Below are 15660 nucleotides of genomic sequence, written 5' to 3'. Positions count from 1 at the left end.
CTCAAAGGGCAGATTCTTCCTGGAAGATTAAACTGTACCTTTTGGTAAAGATAGATGATATATCTTGTATCATAGTGTTTCTCAAATATGGTACAGGGTTGAATGTATGTAATCTAGAATGTGAACCAGCAACACAAACAAAACAGGTCAGTATGACAATGTATTGTTTGAAGGATATTTATGAACTGAAAAAATAAATGGTTAAATGATTTACCTTTAGGAATCTGTATTATAAGTAAAATGTCACATATAGCTGATTCACTTCATTGTATAGCAGAAACTAACACAACATTGTAAAGCAATTCTACTCCAATTAAAAAAAAATAAATGTCATGTATTAAGATTTGAACTTGACGCTTTTCTTGAAGTTAGAATTTAATACATTTTATATTTCCAGAAGCCTCAATGTTGCAGAATTTTCATGATGGGATTCACATGGGCTTTAAATACCATCTACATGCTGATGACACTCAAATGAATTTGTCTAGCCCTGTCCTTAGATGCTCAATAAATTTTTGTCAAATGTTGGCTCCTCCTGAGATGTATCAGTTGTTTATGTTTGCTCTTTCATTTATTAATTCATTCTATAAAGACAATCATTATGCTTAACTCTTAGGCATTATTGATATATTGACAAAAACAAGAGAAAGTTTTTAGCTTTAATGCTTTGTATTTATTAGTTTTAAAAGCATAGTACATAGTTTCTCCCCTGTGAGACATCATCAGTTTCGGGGCTTAAGTTCCCAGGGAGTTTTTCTTTTCTTTTCTTTTCTTTTCTTTTCTTCTTTTTTGCCACTGAAATGGTCTTCTAATTTCTAAATAACATTAAAATTTAAGGGTAGATTTGCTTTATGGAAGTTAATTTTACAGGCAGTTTTCAATGCCATTTAATAATACACATAAGTTTGAAGGAATAGTGGTGGTGAGACTTTAACTTTTTTCTATTTTAACATCTTGAGAATTCTTTCCCTTACTTATTTCCAACATAGTGTTACTTTGGTGAACCCATGAGATATTCCCATGTACACTTCCTGCATAGACCAGTATTTGACATCAGGTTTATATCAAAAAAGAAAGACATATGCTCCCAGCCACACCAGTAATTGAGATACTTTTTTCTCTTTTATATCAGCTTTGGACCAACTCTTTTACTCATCTCTTTTTCAATATGATTAATTGTCACCATAAGCCAGATTCCTACTTTGTGCTTAGAAAATGCTTGGTATACTTTATATATTTATGAATGCTTAGTTGAGTAACTGTCTATAAAAGATTTCTTTTTTGAAACATCTGGTGACCAAATCACTACAGATGAATATTATTTCAGGGGATGGAACACATGCCTTCCAGGCAACATGGTCTGGAGAAAAGTAGAAAAAAGTAACAGAGCAGGAAAAAGAATGGATACCAAGTCTGAGGTTTCTAAGGTATTTTGGATGCCCGAAGGGAATAATATTAGTGTTTTTTTGGAGAGCCTCGAATTCAGTGCCCATATGTGGAAATGTGTGTGCACTGTTTTTGAATTGCGTGTTTGTTCCTCATGTTTGTTTTTGATCAGATACAGATTTCCAAGTCAAAGATGCCACATTCGGCGATAGCTTTTCATCAGATTTAGGAACAGTATTTGTTGAGACTTCCTTAAAGCTTTCAGTTTAATAAGCCCAAAGTACGATCACAGTGTAAATTATCCTTTTTACTTTGAACCTTGCAAATGTGACCTTGTTTGTCAGTGTTTAAACTATGAGGAATGTTGCCAATAAAACTGACTGTGAAAATAAAGAAGAATAGTTGTTTGTGGAGAGATCATTAAAAATATGATTGTGGATTATCATTCTGCAGTCCAGAGAGAACCCCCACTCTGATGCAGATTTTTATCCTCCGCACCTGACGTACTCGGCACTCTGTTCTGTACATTTATGGATTGTGTGTTTAATGAGGATGAACTGCAAGGATTTTGTTGTTATTTTTGTGTTGCCTAAAGAAAAATGGGTATGGAGGCCATTTCCAAAAAGGGTTTTCTCTGGAAAGTTCTAATGAAAAAGGATTAAAGTAATCTGATTGAAAATATTAATACTGGGCAGGAGACACTGGGGCCTCATTTTGAGGATGCTCACGCTTCATGGCGTGCATAGGTCTTTATCCCAAAAGAACGACAACGCGTTTTGTATATATTGACAAGTTAGAATTTTTTGTTATCAACAGGTTGGCAAACATCGAAAAGATGACAAGATTGAGAAAACGGGTAAAATAAAAAATGCAGGACTCCCTTACATCAGAAGAGGAAGAGTACGATGAAGCAGGAGCAGGAAAGGTAGATTTCAGTTATTTGGTTGAACCTTATTAGGGGGAGGCTCTTTTGTTCCTTTTCTACTCTTTCTTTCTTTCTTTTTTTTTTAATATAAAGAATTGCATTTATTTATTTTTGTTTTTTTCTGTGTCAATCCAGATACCTGATGGTTGGATGAATACAGCGTAAAGAATGATTAAAAGAAAAACCCTATACTTATTTGAGGCATTAAAATGAATTTTATTGGTTTTAGTTAAGATCTTTGTATAGGAGATGGTAGGGCATATGAGATAAATAAATCAACTAATGATCAATAAATCAATGAATGATCACTTAAAATCAAAAAATATGTAAAATTCTGTCTAATTCATCTATGAGTATATAGTGTATTATAATAATTTAAAGACATGCTCATCTGAAATAAAACTCTTTGAGTTTTTATATCTCATTTAAAATATTTTGATTTCTAATAAGAATTGAGGAGGCTGTTGGTTTTTCACTATGTTGTTTTCCTATCAAATCTGACATCTATTTCTTTTTACTCCTTCTATTTTGCTATCATATTTTGTGTGACATTTTTTACTTAAATTTTACTCCGTCTCTTCCAGAAAAATTATTATCTATTGTTGAGTCATTTCATGTCGGGAACCCAAAGACCAATGAAATGAATGAGAAGTTACTTGAAGCAGACACTTGAAATCCATTTTATGATCAATTAGAATTTTTCTCATTATAACTCATGGGGGGATGAGAGAATCGTCTCACCCTTGTATTATTAGAGTTTGCAGGCTTGGAGTGAGCTTCTCTGTAGCAGCTATTTCATTTCAAGCTGCCATAGCAAGAGCTACTATGCCTCTTTTACTTTTAATAATCTGGGGTATCAGGAGCATCAGAAGCCTTGATCAAGGTTATAAAGCTAAATATCATCCACAGCTTAGGATTGTAACCCAGCATCTCTCAGGCCAAGTCTGGTATTCTTACCGTAATTCCAGAGTAGTGATACCTTTGATCTCATTCTTTTTTTAAAAATTTTATTTATTTATTTATTTTTGGCTGTGTTGGGTCTTCGTTGCTGCGTGCGGGCTCTCTATAGCTGCGGCGAGCAGGCGCTACGCTTTGCTGTGGTGTGCAGGCCTCTTACTGAGGTGGCCTCTCCCGTTGCAGAGCACGGGCTTCAGTAGTTGTGGCTCGTGGGCTCTAGAGCACAGGCTCAGCTGCCGTGGCGCACGGGGCTCAGCTGCTCCGTGGTATGTGGGACCTTCCCGGACCAGGGATTGAACCTGTGTCGCCTGCATTGGCAGGCAAATCCCCAACCACTGTGCCACCAGGGAAGTCCTGATCTCATTCTTAACAAGGAAAAGTAAGAACTAGACAGGGTTTTCTTTAGAAGTGATTCATGTTTGGATATTTTTCATTCATCTTTCTCATACCCCTGAGGGTTGGGTTTTTGTTTTTTTTTTGTTTTTTGGGCTGGGATAGTTACTCTGATTCTCTGTTTTTAGCTTTGCAGATTATAAAATATATAAGTGGGGAAAATATGGACTTTTAATCTATGATGCAGGTTTGGGTCTATTCTTCTGGTTCTTCTTCTCCGGTTTTTAAAAAAATCATTCCACCTTTCTTGCTTTCTCGACTCTCTCTAATCCTCACCAATTTGGGCATCCCCAAACTTATTAATAAACTCACTATTTTTAGACGACATGCAGTGTTCCTTAGTGTGCGTAATATGGCATTTACGTGCTTAGGAGTATAAACATCTATCTGAAAAGACTTTCTTATCCTTTAAGGAAGAGTATACACCAGGTAGTGTATGAACTCAGATTTATCCACAGGCAAATAGTGATTTTAATTAGAGAACAATCTAAGGGGTAGAAAGAAACATTATACTTCTCCCTATCTTGATGCAGCCAGAGGGGGCAATGTCATTAATCCGACACCATTTTTCATATTCAAAATATTCCTTTTTTTGCAGTTTAAGATGACTGCTCTATTCTTTTTTTTTTTTAACATCTTTATTGGAGTATAATTGCTTTACAGTGGTGTGGTTAGTTTCTGCTTATAACAAAGTGAATCAGTTATACATATACATATGTCCCCATATATCTTCCCTCTGCGTCTCCTCCCTCCAACCCTCCCTATCCACCCCTCTAGGTGGTCACAAAACACCGAGCTGATCTCCCTTGTGCTATGCGGCTGCTTCCCACTAGCTATCTTATTTTACGTTTGGTAGTGTATATATGTCCATGCCACTCTCTCACTTTGTCCCAGCTTACCCTTCCCCCTCCCCGTATCCTCAAGTCCATTCTCTAGTAGGTCTGTGTCTTTATTCCCGTCTTGCCCCTAGGTTCTTCAGAACTCTTTTTTTTTATTCCATATATGTGTGTGAGCATACAGTATTTGTTTTTCTCTTTCTGACTTACTTCACTCTGTATGACAGACTCTAGGTCCATCCACCTCACTACAAATAACTCAATTTCGTTTCTTTTTATGGCTGAGTAATATTCCATTGTATATATGTGCCACATCTTTATCCATTCATCTGTTGATGGACACTTAGGTTGCTTCCATGTCCTGGCTATTGTAAATAGAGCTGCAATGAACATTTTGGTACATGACTCTTTTTGAATTATGGTTTTCTCAGGGTATATGCCCAGTAGTGGGATTGCTGGGTCGTATGGTAGTTCTCTTTTTACTTTTTTAAGGAACCTCCATACTGTTCTCCATAGTGGCTCTATCAATTTACATTCCCACCAACTGTGCAAGAGGGTTCCCTTTTCTCCACACCCTTTCCAGCATTTATTGTTTGTAGATTTTTTGATGATGGCCATTTTGACTGGTGTGAGATGATATCTCATTGTAGTTTTGATTTGCATTTCTCTAATGATTAATGATGTTGAACATTCTTTCATGTGTTTGTTGGCAATCTGTATATCTTCTTTGGAGAAATGTCTATTTAGATCTTCTGCCCATTTTTGGATTGGGTTGTTTGTTTTTTTGATATTGAGCTGCATGAGCTGCTTGTAAATTTTGGAGATTAATCCTTTGTCAATTGCTTCATTTGCAAATATTTTCTCCCATTCTGAGGGTTGTCTTTTTGTCTTGTTTATGGTTTCCTTTGCTGTGCAAAAGCTTTTAAGTTTCATTAGGTCCCATTTGTTTATTTTTTTTTCCATTTCTCTAGGAGGTGGGTCAAAAAGGATCTTGCTGTGATTTAAGTCATAGAGTGTTCTGCCTATGTTTTCCTCTAAGAGTTTGATGGTGTTTGGCCTTACATTTAGGTCTTTAATCCATTTTGAGTTTATTTTTGTGTATGGTGTTAGGGAGTGTTCTAATTTCATTGTTTTACATGTAGCTGTCCAGTTTTCCCAGTGCCACTTATTGAAGAGGCTGTCTTTTCTCCACTGTATATTCTTGCCTCCTTTATCAAAGATAAGATGACCATATGTGCGTGGGTTTATCTCTGGGCTTTCTATCCTGTTCCATTGATCTATATTTCTGTTTCTGTGCCAGTACCATACTGTCTTGATTACTGTAGCTTTGTAGTATAGTCTGAAGTCAGGGAGCCTGATTCCTCCAGCTCTGTTATTTTTCTCAAGATTGCTTTGGCTCTTCGGGGTCTTTTGTGTTTCCATACAAATTGTGAAATATTTGTTCTAGTTCTGTGAAAAATGCCAGTGGTAGTTTGATAGGGATTGCATTGAATTTTTAGATTGCTTTGGGTAGTAGAGTCATTTTCACAATGTTGATTCTTCCAATCCAAGAACATGATATATCTCTCCATCTGTTTGTATCATCTTTAATTTCTTTCATCAGTGTCGTATAGTTTTCTGCCTACAGGTCTTTTGTCTCCTTAGGTAGGTTTATTCCTAGATATTTTATTCGTTTTGTTGCAGTGATAAATGAGAGTGTTTTCTTAATTTCACTTTCAGATTTTTCATCATTAGTGTATAGCAATGCACGAGATTTCTGTGCATTAATTTTGTATCCTGCTACTTTACCAGATTCATTGATTAGCTCTAGTAGTTTTCTGGTAGCATCTTTAGGATTCTCTATGTATAGTATCATGTCATCTGCAAACAGTGACAGCTTTACTTCTTCTTTTCCAATTTGCATTCCATTTATTTCTTTTTCTTCTCTGATTGCTGTGGCTAAAACTTCCAAAACTATGTTGAATAATAGTGGTGAGAGTGGGCAACCTTGTCTTGTTCCTGATCTTAGTGGAAATGGTTTCGAACTGCTCTATTTTAATGCGGATTCTATCAACATTTTCCAGAATACTTTTATAATGCATAGTCAAGTTTTTACAGCCAAACAACGGTTTTTACATAATGGCTTCACTTGTATTCTTAATGTGCCTAAGGCACAGTTCACCTCTCAGCTTTGCTTTTAGTCTCCATCTCTGTACCTCTAATGATGCAATACTTCTGGGAACTAGTTGGGCCTAATGAATTTACAATGTACAAGATGCCTAGAATAAAGAATCTTTTAGAGTCAAGGAACAAGTGACTGGTCCATTAAAAAAATCAATTAGCTTCATAATTTAAGAAAACTGTTTGACTTTGTATTTCAGTAACAATTTTTACATATATGTTTCATTTAAACTCCTGGATCCTGTAACAGAGCAAGTGAATGTATGAGACTCATTGAATTGCATAAGTGGTGCTTGTTCAATGTGTGTTATTTTGATAAAGCAAGCCTACTTTTGGATGACCTCCTTCCTATTCTGCCGTTGGCATTAGCATTGCTCCTTTTGAGAATGGAAATGCAGCTTCTTTGGGAAGAATCTGATTGGAGGTAATAGAGAAAAATAAACAAGCCCCTGCTTATATTCTCATCACAGCCTTTCCTTCACTGCTGATTGGCAGTGAAGCATCTCCTGTAACATTATTTACTACTGTAGCTATTTGAGTTCCAAAAATCATTTTGGCTGATTCCATATAAAAATAGAAAACCTGATATTCCTTAGTTACTAGTTATGACATGTCCACATACCCAAATATTTTTTGTCCAGACAAATCCATGAAGCCTGAATATTACTCAACATAGAATATTGAAAAGTTGAAAGGACAATGAATATAGTTGAAAATGGTTTTTGCTACCATGTAAAGATCTATTTAGGTGGTGATAGTAAATTAGATTCTTCAGAACAGGGGTCTGAGATGGAATTTGCCTTCATTCTTGCTCACTTTCCCTCCCGTTCCTTCCACTCCGCTGCCATCACTGGGAGGTGGGGTCTTGGATACATGCTGTCTACTTTGGAGAAATGAGGAGCAGGATCCGGCATGGATCTGTTCTCTGGCTCCACCAGCTCTCTCCTGCCACAGACTTATCCTGTGTGCCTGAGGTCTTCTCTTGAGACAAAAGCATCAAGGGTGAAGTTAGCTGGTTCTGGGATGTGCTATTTTGACTTAAAGCTCTGAGCTCTGAACTTGGGTACCCTACCCATTCAGTGATGCTGTTGGCCACATTTGGTTTAGGTAGAGAAACTAAGCCAAGCAGCTGGTATTTGGAGCTGAGGTGTGAATCCAGTGCTTGCTACCTCTTCCTGGTTCTCTTTCAGGTGTGCCTTGGGACAGAGCCCCTATTGGCTCATTTCCACACACGAAAAAGATGGGGCTCCGAACCCCAATACCACAGGTTCAATTAAATGATCTCTGTAATGTCAAGTCCATTTAGCTTCCATTGTGAAGCATACCATGGATTTCTCTGTTGACTAGGTGTCAGAAGTAATGTTGTGGCTTTCTACTGTGTTCTTGCTCTAGTGATAGCTCCACTGATGTTTTAATGGTATGTAAACATGGTGACGTGGGGTTCCCCCAAACAGTATTCAGCAGCAGAAAAAGGGCTTCACGTACAAATACGTTTGAGAAACACTTGATTAAACCAACTTATACTATTTTCTGTACCTCCATTATTTCTCTAAACCCTAATTCTGTTAATGTACATTGTGAGTCACCAGAACAGGAAGAGAGAATCATCATTTCCTAACTTATTTACTCACAGAATATCCCCCTTCACTTTTTTTTTTAAATAAAATACTAATATCTCTCAGAATTTAGAGTCATTGGGGAAATACTGATGGCAAGTAAAGACCGTTGGCTCCTGGTTCAGCCATGTCCAGCTCATTCATCTAACTGGCTGTAGGAATCAGAGTTGATTTTTTTTTTCTTTTTTACAATGACCACAATAAGTTTAGTGAACATCCATCATCTTATATAGATACAACATTAAATAAATAAAAAATGTTTTTCCTTGTGATGAGAGCTCTTAGGATTTACTCTGTAACTTTCTTAGATAATGTACAGCAGGGTTACTTATATTTATCATGTTGTACATTACATCCTGAGTACTTATTTATCTTATAACTGGAAGTTTGTACCTTTTGACCCCCTTCATCCAATTCTTCCTTCCCCCACCCCCTGCCTCTGGTAACCACAAATCTGATTTCTGTTTCTATGAGTTTGTTTGTTTGTTTTTTGTTTTTGAAGTATAATTGACTACAGCACTATGTTAGTTCCTAGTACACAACATAGTGATTCAGTATTTCTATACATTTCAAAATGATCACAATGATAAGTCTAGTTGTCATCTGTCACCATACAAAGATATTACATAATTATTGACTATATTCCCCACACGGTACATTTTATACCTGTGACTTATTTATTTTGTAACTGAAAGTTTGTACCTCTTAATCTCCCTCACCTCTGACAATTTCATCACCTCCTTATTTCTCTCCTCCCTGCAATGCCCTCTCCTCTGACAATCACTGTTTGTTCTCTGTATTTGTGACTCTGTTTCTGTTTTGTTATGTTTGTTCATTTGTTTTGTTTTTTAGATTCCACATATAAGTGAAACCCTATGGTATTTGTCTTTCTCTGTCACTTAGTATAATACCCTTTAGGTCCATCCATGTTGTTGCAAATGGCAAGATTTCGTTCTTTTTATGGCTGAGTAATATTCCATTGTTATACCCACATCTTCTTTATCCATTCATCTGTTGATGGACACTTAGTTTGCTTCCATATCTTGGCAATTATAAATAATGCTGCTAAACAGAGGGGTGCATATATCTTTCTGAGTTAGTGTTTTCATTTTCTTGGGGTAAATACCCAGAAGTGGAATTGCTGGATCATATGGTAGTTCTATTTTTTGTCTTTTAAGAAACCTCTATATTGTTTTACACAGTGGCTGCACCTACTTACATTCCCACCAACAGTGTACAAGGGTTCTCTTTTCTCCACGTCTTCTCCAACACCTGTTATTTGTTTGATAATAACCATTTTTGACAGGTGTGAGGTGATATCTCATGTGGTTTTGATTTGCATTTCCCTGATGATTAGAGATGGTTGAGCATTTTTTCATGCACTTGTAGGCCATCTGTATGTCTTCTTTGGAAAAATGTCTGTTTAGGTTTTCTGCCCATTTTTTACTTAGGTTTTTTTTGTTTTTTGTTCTTTTTGATGTTGAGTTCTTTGTTTTGAATATTAACCCCTTATTAGATATATCATTTGCAAATATCTTCTCCTATTCAGTAGGCAGCCTCTTTGTTTTGTTGATATAGTTTCCTTTGCTGTGTAAAAGCTTTTCACTTTGATATAGTCCTATTTGTTTATCTTTGCTTTTGTTTCCCTTGCCTGAGGAGACATATCCAAAAAAATATTGCTAGGAGCAATATCAGAGAGCACTCTGCCTATGCTTTCTTCTAGGAGTTTTATGGTTTCAGGTCTTATGTTTAAGTCTTTATTCCATTTTGAGTTTAGTTTTGTGCATGGATGGAGAGAGTAGTCCAGTTTGATCCTTTTGCATGTAGCTGACTAGTTTCCCCAACACCATTTATTGAAGAAGTTGTCTTTTCCTTCTTGTATATTCTTGCCTCCTTTTTAGTAGATTAATTGCCCATATGAGTGTGGGTTCATTCCTGGACTCACCATTCTATTCCATTGATCTGTGTGTGCTTTTGTGCCATTACTATACTGTTTTGATTACTATAGCTTTGTAGTATAATTTGAAATCAGGGAGAGTGATACTTCCAGCTTTGTTCTTCTTTCTTAAGATTTTTTTGGCTGTTTGAGGTCCTTTGTGTTTCCATACAGATTTTAGAATTATTTGTTCTAGTTCTGTGGAAAATGCCATTGGTAAGTTGATAGGCATTGGATTGAATCTAGATTGCCTTGGGTAGTATGGTCATTTTAGCAATATTGATTCTTCCAATCCATGGACATGGTACGTTTTTCCATCTGTCTTTGTTGTCTTCACTTTCTTGCATCAGTGTCTTATACTTCCTTAGTTAGATTTATTCCCATTTATTTTTATTTAGATTTGATTCTCTTTGATACAGTTGTAAATGGGATTGTCAGAGTTGATTGTTTCATAGAACTGTGTGCAAGTTCTGAGCCAGTGCTGTGACCTTCCTCTACTTTATGGCTTCTGTTTTGGGGACTTATGAATCTTATCCCTGAAACATCTTTTTTTCTTTTTCCAATTCTCTCTTTCCCACATGTTTCTCATCTGTTTAAAACATATATCTTTTTAAGGTCTAATTCTAAATTTATTCTAATTCTAAATCTACAGAAAATTTGAAAAAAAAAAACATAAAATAGGAAAACAAAAATTTGTCTGTAATAACACCACTGTTAACATACTGGTCTATGCCATTCTAATTTTTTTCCTATAAAATACATATTTCCACACATACATACTTTTAAAAAGCTTTTAACATCTATTTTCAATAGTTAACAGCTATTTTCATTTTGATTTATTTTGCATTTTCATACATTTTTAGAAAATCATGTTAAATGTTTTCTGGAACATGGCCAAGGTTGTATGAACAGGATGGATGGGAAGGAAGGACAGAAGGAAGGAAATAAGGTCTGAAAGATGAAATTTTAGCTGTGATAGCTGGCCAAATTCCCCAGTTCTCAAATAATATTTACCTCATATGTTATTCATTCTATTAAATGAGATTTATAACTTTAACTGGCTTACATTTTATAGTTACTCAGCAGGGGATACCCATGATGATATTATTATCTATATCTACCTTGTAAGTTGGAAATATTTTCAAGGAGACTCAATGCTTCTAGTGGAGACATGAAAAAGTTAATGAATTTCTTATGAAATTCTTCTGAAATATGAAGATTATTTATAAATCTGCTAAGGACTTATGGCTTGAAATGTTCCATTATTCAAAGTGATAATCACCCTTAAAAGCCTTGTGTTTTCAATACCTGGCCATTGAACTATCTTTGTCCATAGTGGTGCACTCCCAGTTCTTGGTGTGTCATTTTGGAATGCTTTGTGGCATTTTTGTCTCCAGTTTCCAATCACTGGCATTTCTTTTTTCAGTTTTACCAACTGTTCCCAATATCTGCTTTGAGTAAGTACTTGAAATTTTGATAAAAACTTTTTTGTGGTCTTTCTTAGTTGATAAGATCCTTTTCAAAGATGATATATGTTTATTAGTTTTTGCAGAAATTAACATTTAAACAATATGTATCATAATGTAGTAGTAAAGTTTCTTTAAAGTGCATGAATTAAAAATTAGTGAAATTACAGAAGGAATAAACTATATAGCAATAATAGTTGCATTCCCTGTGCATCTGAAAGAATAAGCAATTTTCACTCCTTTTGGCTTGAAACTTAGTGTTCAGATTCCCCGAATTCTGGCATCAGAACCCAGATATCCTGGATAATTTTTGCATACAGGTCACATATTGTCATTCAAACACAGCTTGACTTTTAAAACTTAACCTTTTAATAGAAAAAATATATTTTTCTATCATCTAGCAGAGTTCTTCATATTTTCTCTGACCTCTTAAATCCTTCAGAGAAGTCCATTCTAATCAATGAGATTAGTTCATCAGACATATTTTAAGAATTTATTGTGCAAGTGAACAAATTTTTAAAGAATCTATTAACTATGTGGAAGTCTAAAATAGACCAATACTTGGGCAAATTGGAACAGATTTTATTGACAGTCTGTAACTGGAGTAGGAAAGGCAGTTTTATTTTTGATGAGAGCTGTCTTAGATGTATTTGGCATTGTAGCTTCTCTTTGAGTTGGAAATAATTGTAGGTGCTTTGACACTTGTGAAAGCTCGAACATGATGTGAGTGAATGAGCAAGTATCTATGAGAGAGAGAGTGTATGTGTGTGTGTTTTGGTTAGTGAAATATCTTTCTAGTGTTTTATTAGTGTAAAAGAGAAATTTTTGTTGTTCACAATATATTAAGTACATAAAAGAATGGTATAAATTTTTTATTATTATTATATTGTTCCTCTCTCAGAGATTCCTTGCCTTTGTTAAGAGGGAGAAAAGATTAAAACCTCATAATATTAAAAAATCAACGTAAGACATTATAATCAATTGTGAAAGTTGGTGGCCACAGAGCTTTGGGAAGGGAAGAGGTTGGGGGGCTAGAGTTAATAACGAACACTTCATAGAGATGGTAATTTGGGGTCTAGATCTAGTTCCCAAGAACTTATGAATTTAGCAAAATGGAAAAGTTCTACATCCACGCTCAGGTACAGGGCTCATGGTGGGTGCGCATTCTTGTAACTGCTTAGATTCTGGAAAAGTTGTGGTTGCATTAGTGATTAGTATTGTCTCTATGAATGCTGTTCTTTTATCTCTTTTTCAACTTTTAACCATTTTATATTATAAAAATGCTATTATCTCATTTTAGCTTTGAGGGATGAAATTTAACTCCCCCCCACTGCCCCCCACCTATTATAAGGTACCACTGTGGATTTCAACAACTTACCTTCTTCCCTTGAATGGAAATGTATCTTTAAAACAGTTGTTCCTGCTCAATAATTTTTTTAAAGGCCCCATTCAGAATGTGGAAGGCTTTTCTTTTCAAATCAACTTTTGCCCCAATATTACACAAGTATTAAAATCCTACTTAAAATTATAACTGTGTTTTCAAATTTAGTGGGATATTGGCCTTCATTTGGGAATTCAGCATAGACACCTCATTGGCAGCTTACATCTTGGTAGGTGGCAGTTGGTAGATATGCCCAGCAAGGTAAGCTGAAAATTGAAGATTTCTGACATCTGCCATTTGCTGAAGTGTTTTGAGGGGCAAATAAAACATTCAGTTGAACACAAACTGCTGTTAAATCGAACTGCTTTTTCCAGTTGCCTTGTAGCTTAAATTTCATTCTGCCATGAAACTGGGTTTTATTTGACGAATTTCTGTAATACTGATTTTTAGAGAGAGGAAATATTGTTGGGAAAAGATCCAGGAAATTTATTCCCAGACTGAGGCTTCTGGATGGTAGTGCAATAAGTTGGGGGTAAAATGCTTCCCAAAAGAGTTGATTTCAAGCTCTTAAGTATTCTTTTGAAGATAGTTAACCCTTATCTAGTATGTAGCAATCTGAAGTTTATTTTAATTTTTATGTTAAACTAATATTAGTATATTCTATCTTCTGTAGATGTTAAAAGTGTTTTGTTTTTTTAAATTAAAATCATTAAAGGTTACTTTCTGCTTCTTGGAGTCTTTTTTAAAAAATGCATGATTCAATACATTCCATGTATTGAGGCTTCATAGCTTTGGAAACGGAAGTATTTTGGATACAGCAGAGTAATTTAAGTAACCATTGATTTTTCCATCCTGAGAAGTTGTTCTTCAGTTGTGCTTCTCAAGCCTTATATCTTTTCTGGCTATAGAAAAGCTATACTTCATAGTCATAAAAAGTTATTTTCATTTTACTCTACTGCAATTAGTGCTAAAAGCCATTTATTGTAAAAAATAAAAATTCTAATGAATAGAAATGTTACAAGAACAGAAGTCTTGTGTGTTTTATCTTCCTCATGCATCATCCATTTTAATTAGAGAAAAGGGTAGTGAACACCGCAACCAGTCTGGAATGAAAATCATTAATTGATGTCAAGCTGAAGAGAGACCATTAGCATGAATTTAGTGACAGCAGGAAAGAAATTAACCTTATTACTTTATTTAGTATATTACATTATTTTGTGTATTCTTTTCTATGCAGGTTCAAGGCAATTTCATTATCATAATGGAAATGACTGTTTTTTTTTTCCTAACAAAAAAGAAAGGTGTGAATAGTTATGTTTGAACATAACCAAATTGAAATGATGAATTCTTTACTAACATTTTTAAAAGTCTTAGTAAAAAGTTTAAAAAGTTTTAATGGTTGTTTTAATATTTTTGTTAACATTACAAGAACAGGAAAATAGTGCGTGAAGATGTTGCCCATCAATGTCAGAACAGCTGTCTGCCATCATTTAAACCTCAGAATGGTTCTCTTGTTTATGGCTCAGAACGACTTTCTGGACTGCTTAAAGCAATAGACATTTATTTCTTTGGCTAAGTTTTGGGCTAATCAGTTACTTTTGTCATTGGTGAGGTTTGGCCCAAGATAAATTAGATGGATAATGCTAAACAACAACCTGACTGTTCAGAAAAATGGATGACTCTTACATCTTAGAGATAATTTGTGACCCCAGGGTCACCGTAAAAGAGTGGAGGGGGTGTCCTTTTATAGCATTGACCATCTGGAACTGTTAAGGGCTACACTGCAAGATACCCTCTTTTTGAAAAGTTTCCTTAAACTATGCTATTTTCTTTAAACAAAACTATTTTCTCCCCTGAGCCAAATGTTTTTTTCTGAAATAAGAAAAATATGAAAATGAAAATATGAAATGTAAATGTGAACGTGAAAATATACAACATGTATATATAACTTTTGGTTGTGTTGCAAAGTCCCTTTTCTCACTTTATAATAAACAAGACATTCAAATGTAAAAGTATATAATAAAATCATTGTGTGTCTTTTGTTGACTGAATTGTCTGAAATGCACCAAAACCACAGTGCATTCCTCCTTTTAAAACTCTACTTTTTAGGGCCATTTGCACAGCGAGCAGCGAGCTTCATTAGCATTGATTTCTAGGATGAACTTTAAAATATACATTGGTTCAGGCTAATAACCAGATTTGTCAGTCCTTTGTGGCCTGTCCCACCGTTGGTGGCCGCAGGTATACTGTAGTTTTATTCTAAGGTTTCCGTCAAAAGTATGAACCACTAGCATGGAAAGGAGGGATACAAACAGCTTTTTTTTTTTTTTTTTTACAAACAGCTTTTATAACTTTGGGGATAAATTTATTGGTAATGACAAGGTAAACAATAAAAATATAATTTTTTATGTTATTGGAGCTTAGGGAAAAAAAATCAGTGTTTTTAGAAGGTACTATAGATGTGACTGTAATGTTTATTGGATGTAGTGATGAGTGACAATTAGTCATAATGTGCAACTTTGGGTAAAAGAAAGCAATTGAGAACTGGCATTTATGATTTGTTCCTCATGCCACTAAGCATTTCTTCTGAGCCATTGACTTGTC

At 35.1% G+C, this 15660-nt stretch overlaps 1 protein-coding gene across 14 annotated transcripts in view; it reads left to right on the top strand.

The window, feature by feature from the left end:
• The window catches only part of PARD3 (par-3 family cell polarity regulator), a 629285-nt gene that overhangs the window by 450785 nt on the left and 162840 nt on the right, over positions 1-15660 (top strand). The window contains exon 21 of one of the 14 annotated variants that reach the window (XM_036842193.1): positions 2204-2311. The exons of the other annotated variants lie outside the window; for them this stretch is intronic. Within the exon in view, the coding sequence (XP_036698088.1) occupies positions 2204-2295 (92 nt within the window). The 3' untranslated portion in view covers positions 2296-2311. The remainder of the gene's footprint in view (positions 1-2203; positions 2312-15660) is intronic. 14 annotated transcript variants of the gene reach the window in all.

This window comes from Balaenoptera musculus, chromosome 2, assembly GCF_009873245.2.
Source record: "Balaenoptera musculus isolate JJ_BM4_2016_0621 chromosome 2, mBalMus1.pri.v3, whole genome shotgun sequence".
NCBI lineage: Eukaryota > Metazoa > Chordata > Mammalia > Artiodactyla > Balaenopteridae > Balaenoptera > Balaenoptera musculus.
The sequence above is the reverse complement of the archived record's forward strand: the minus strand, read 5'-3'. Positions and strand labels throughout refer to the sequence as shown.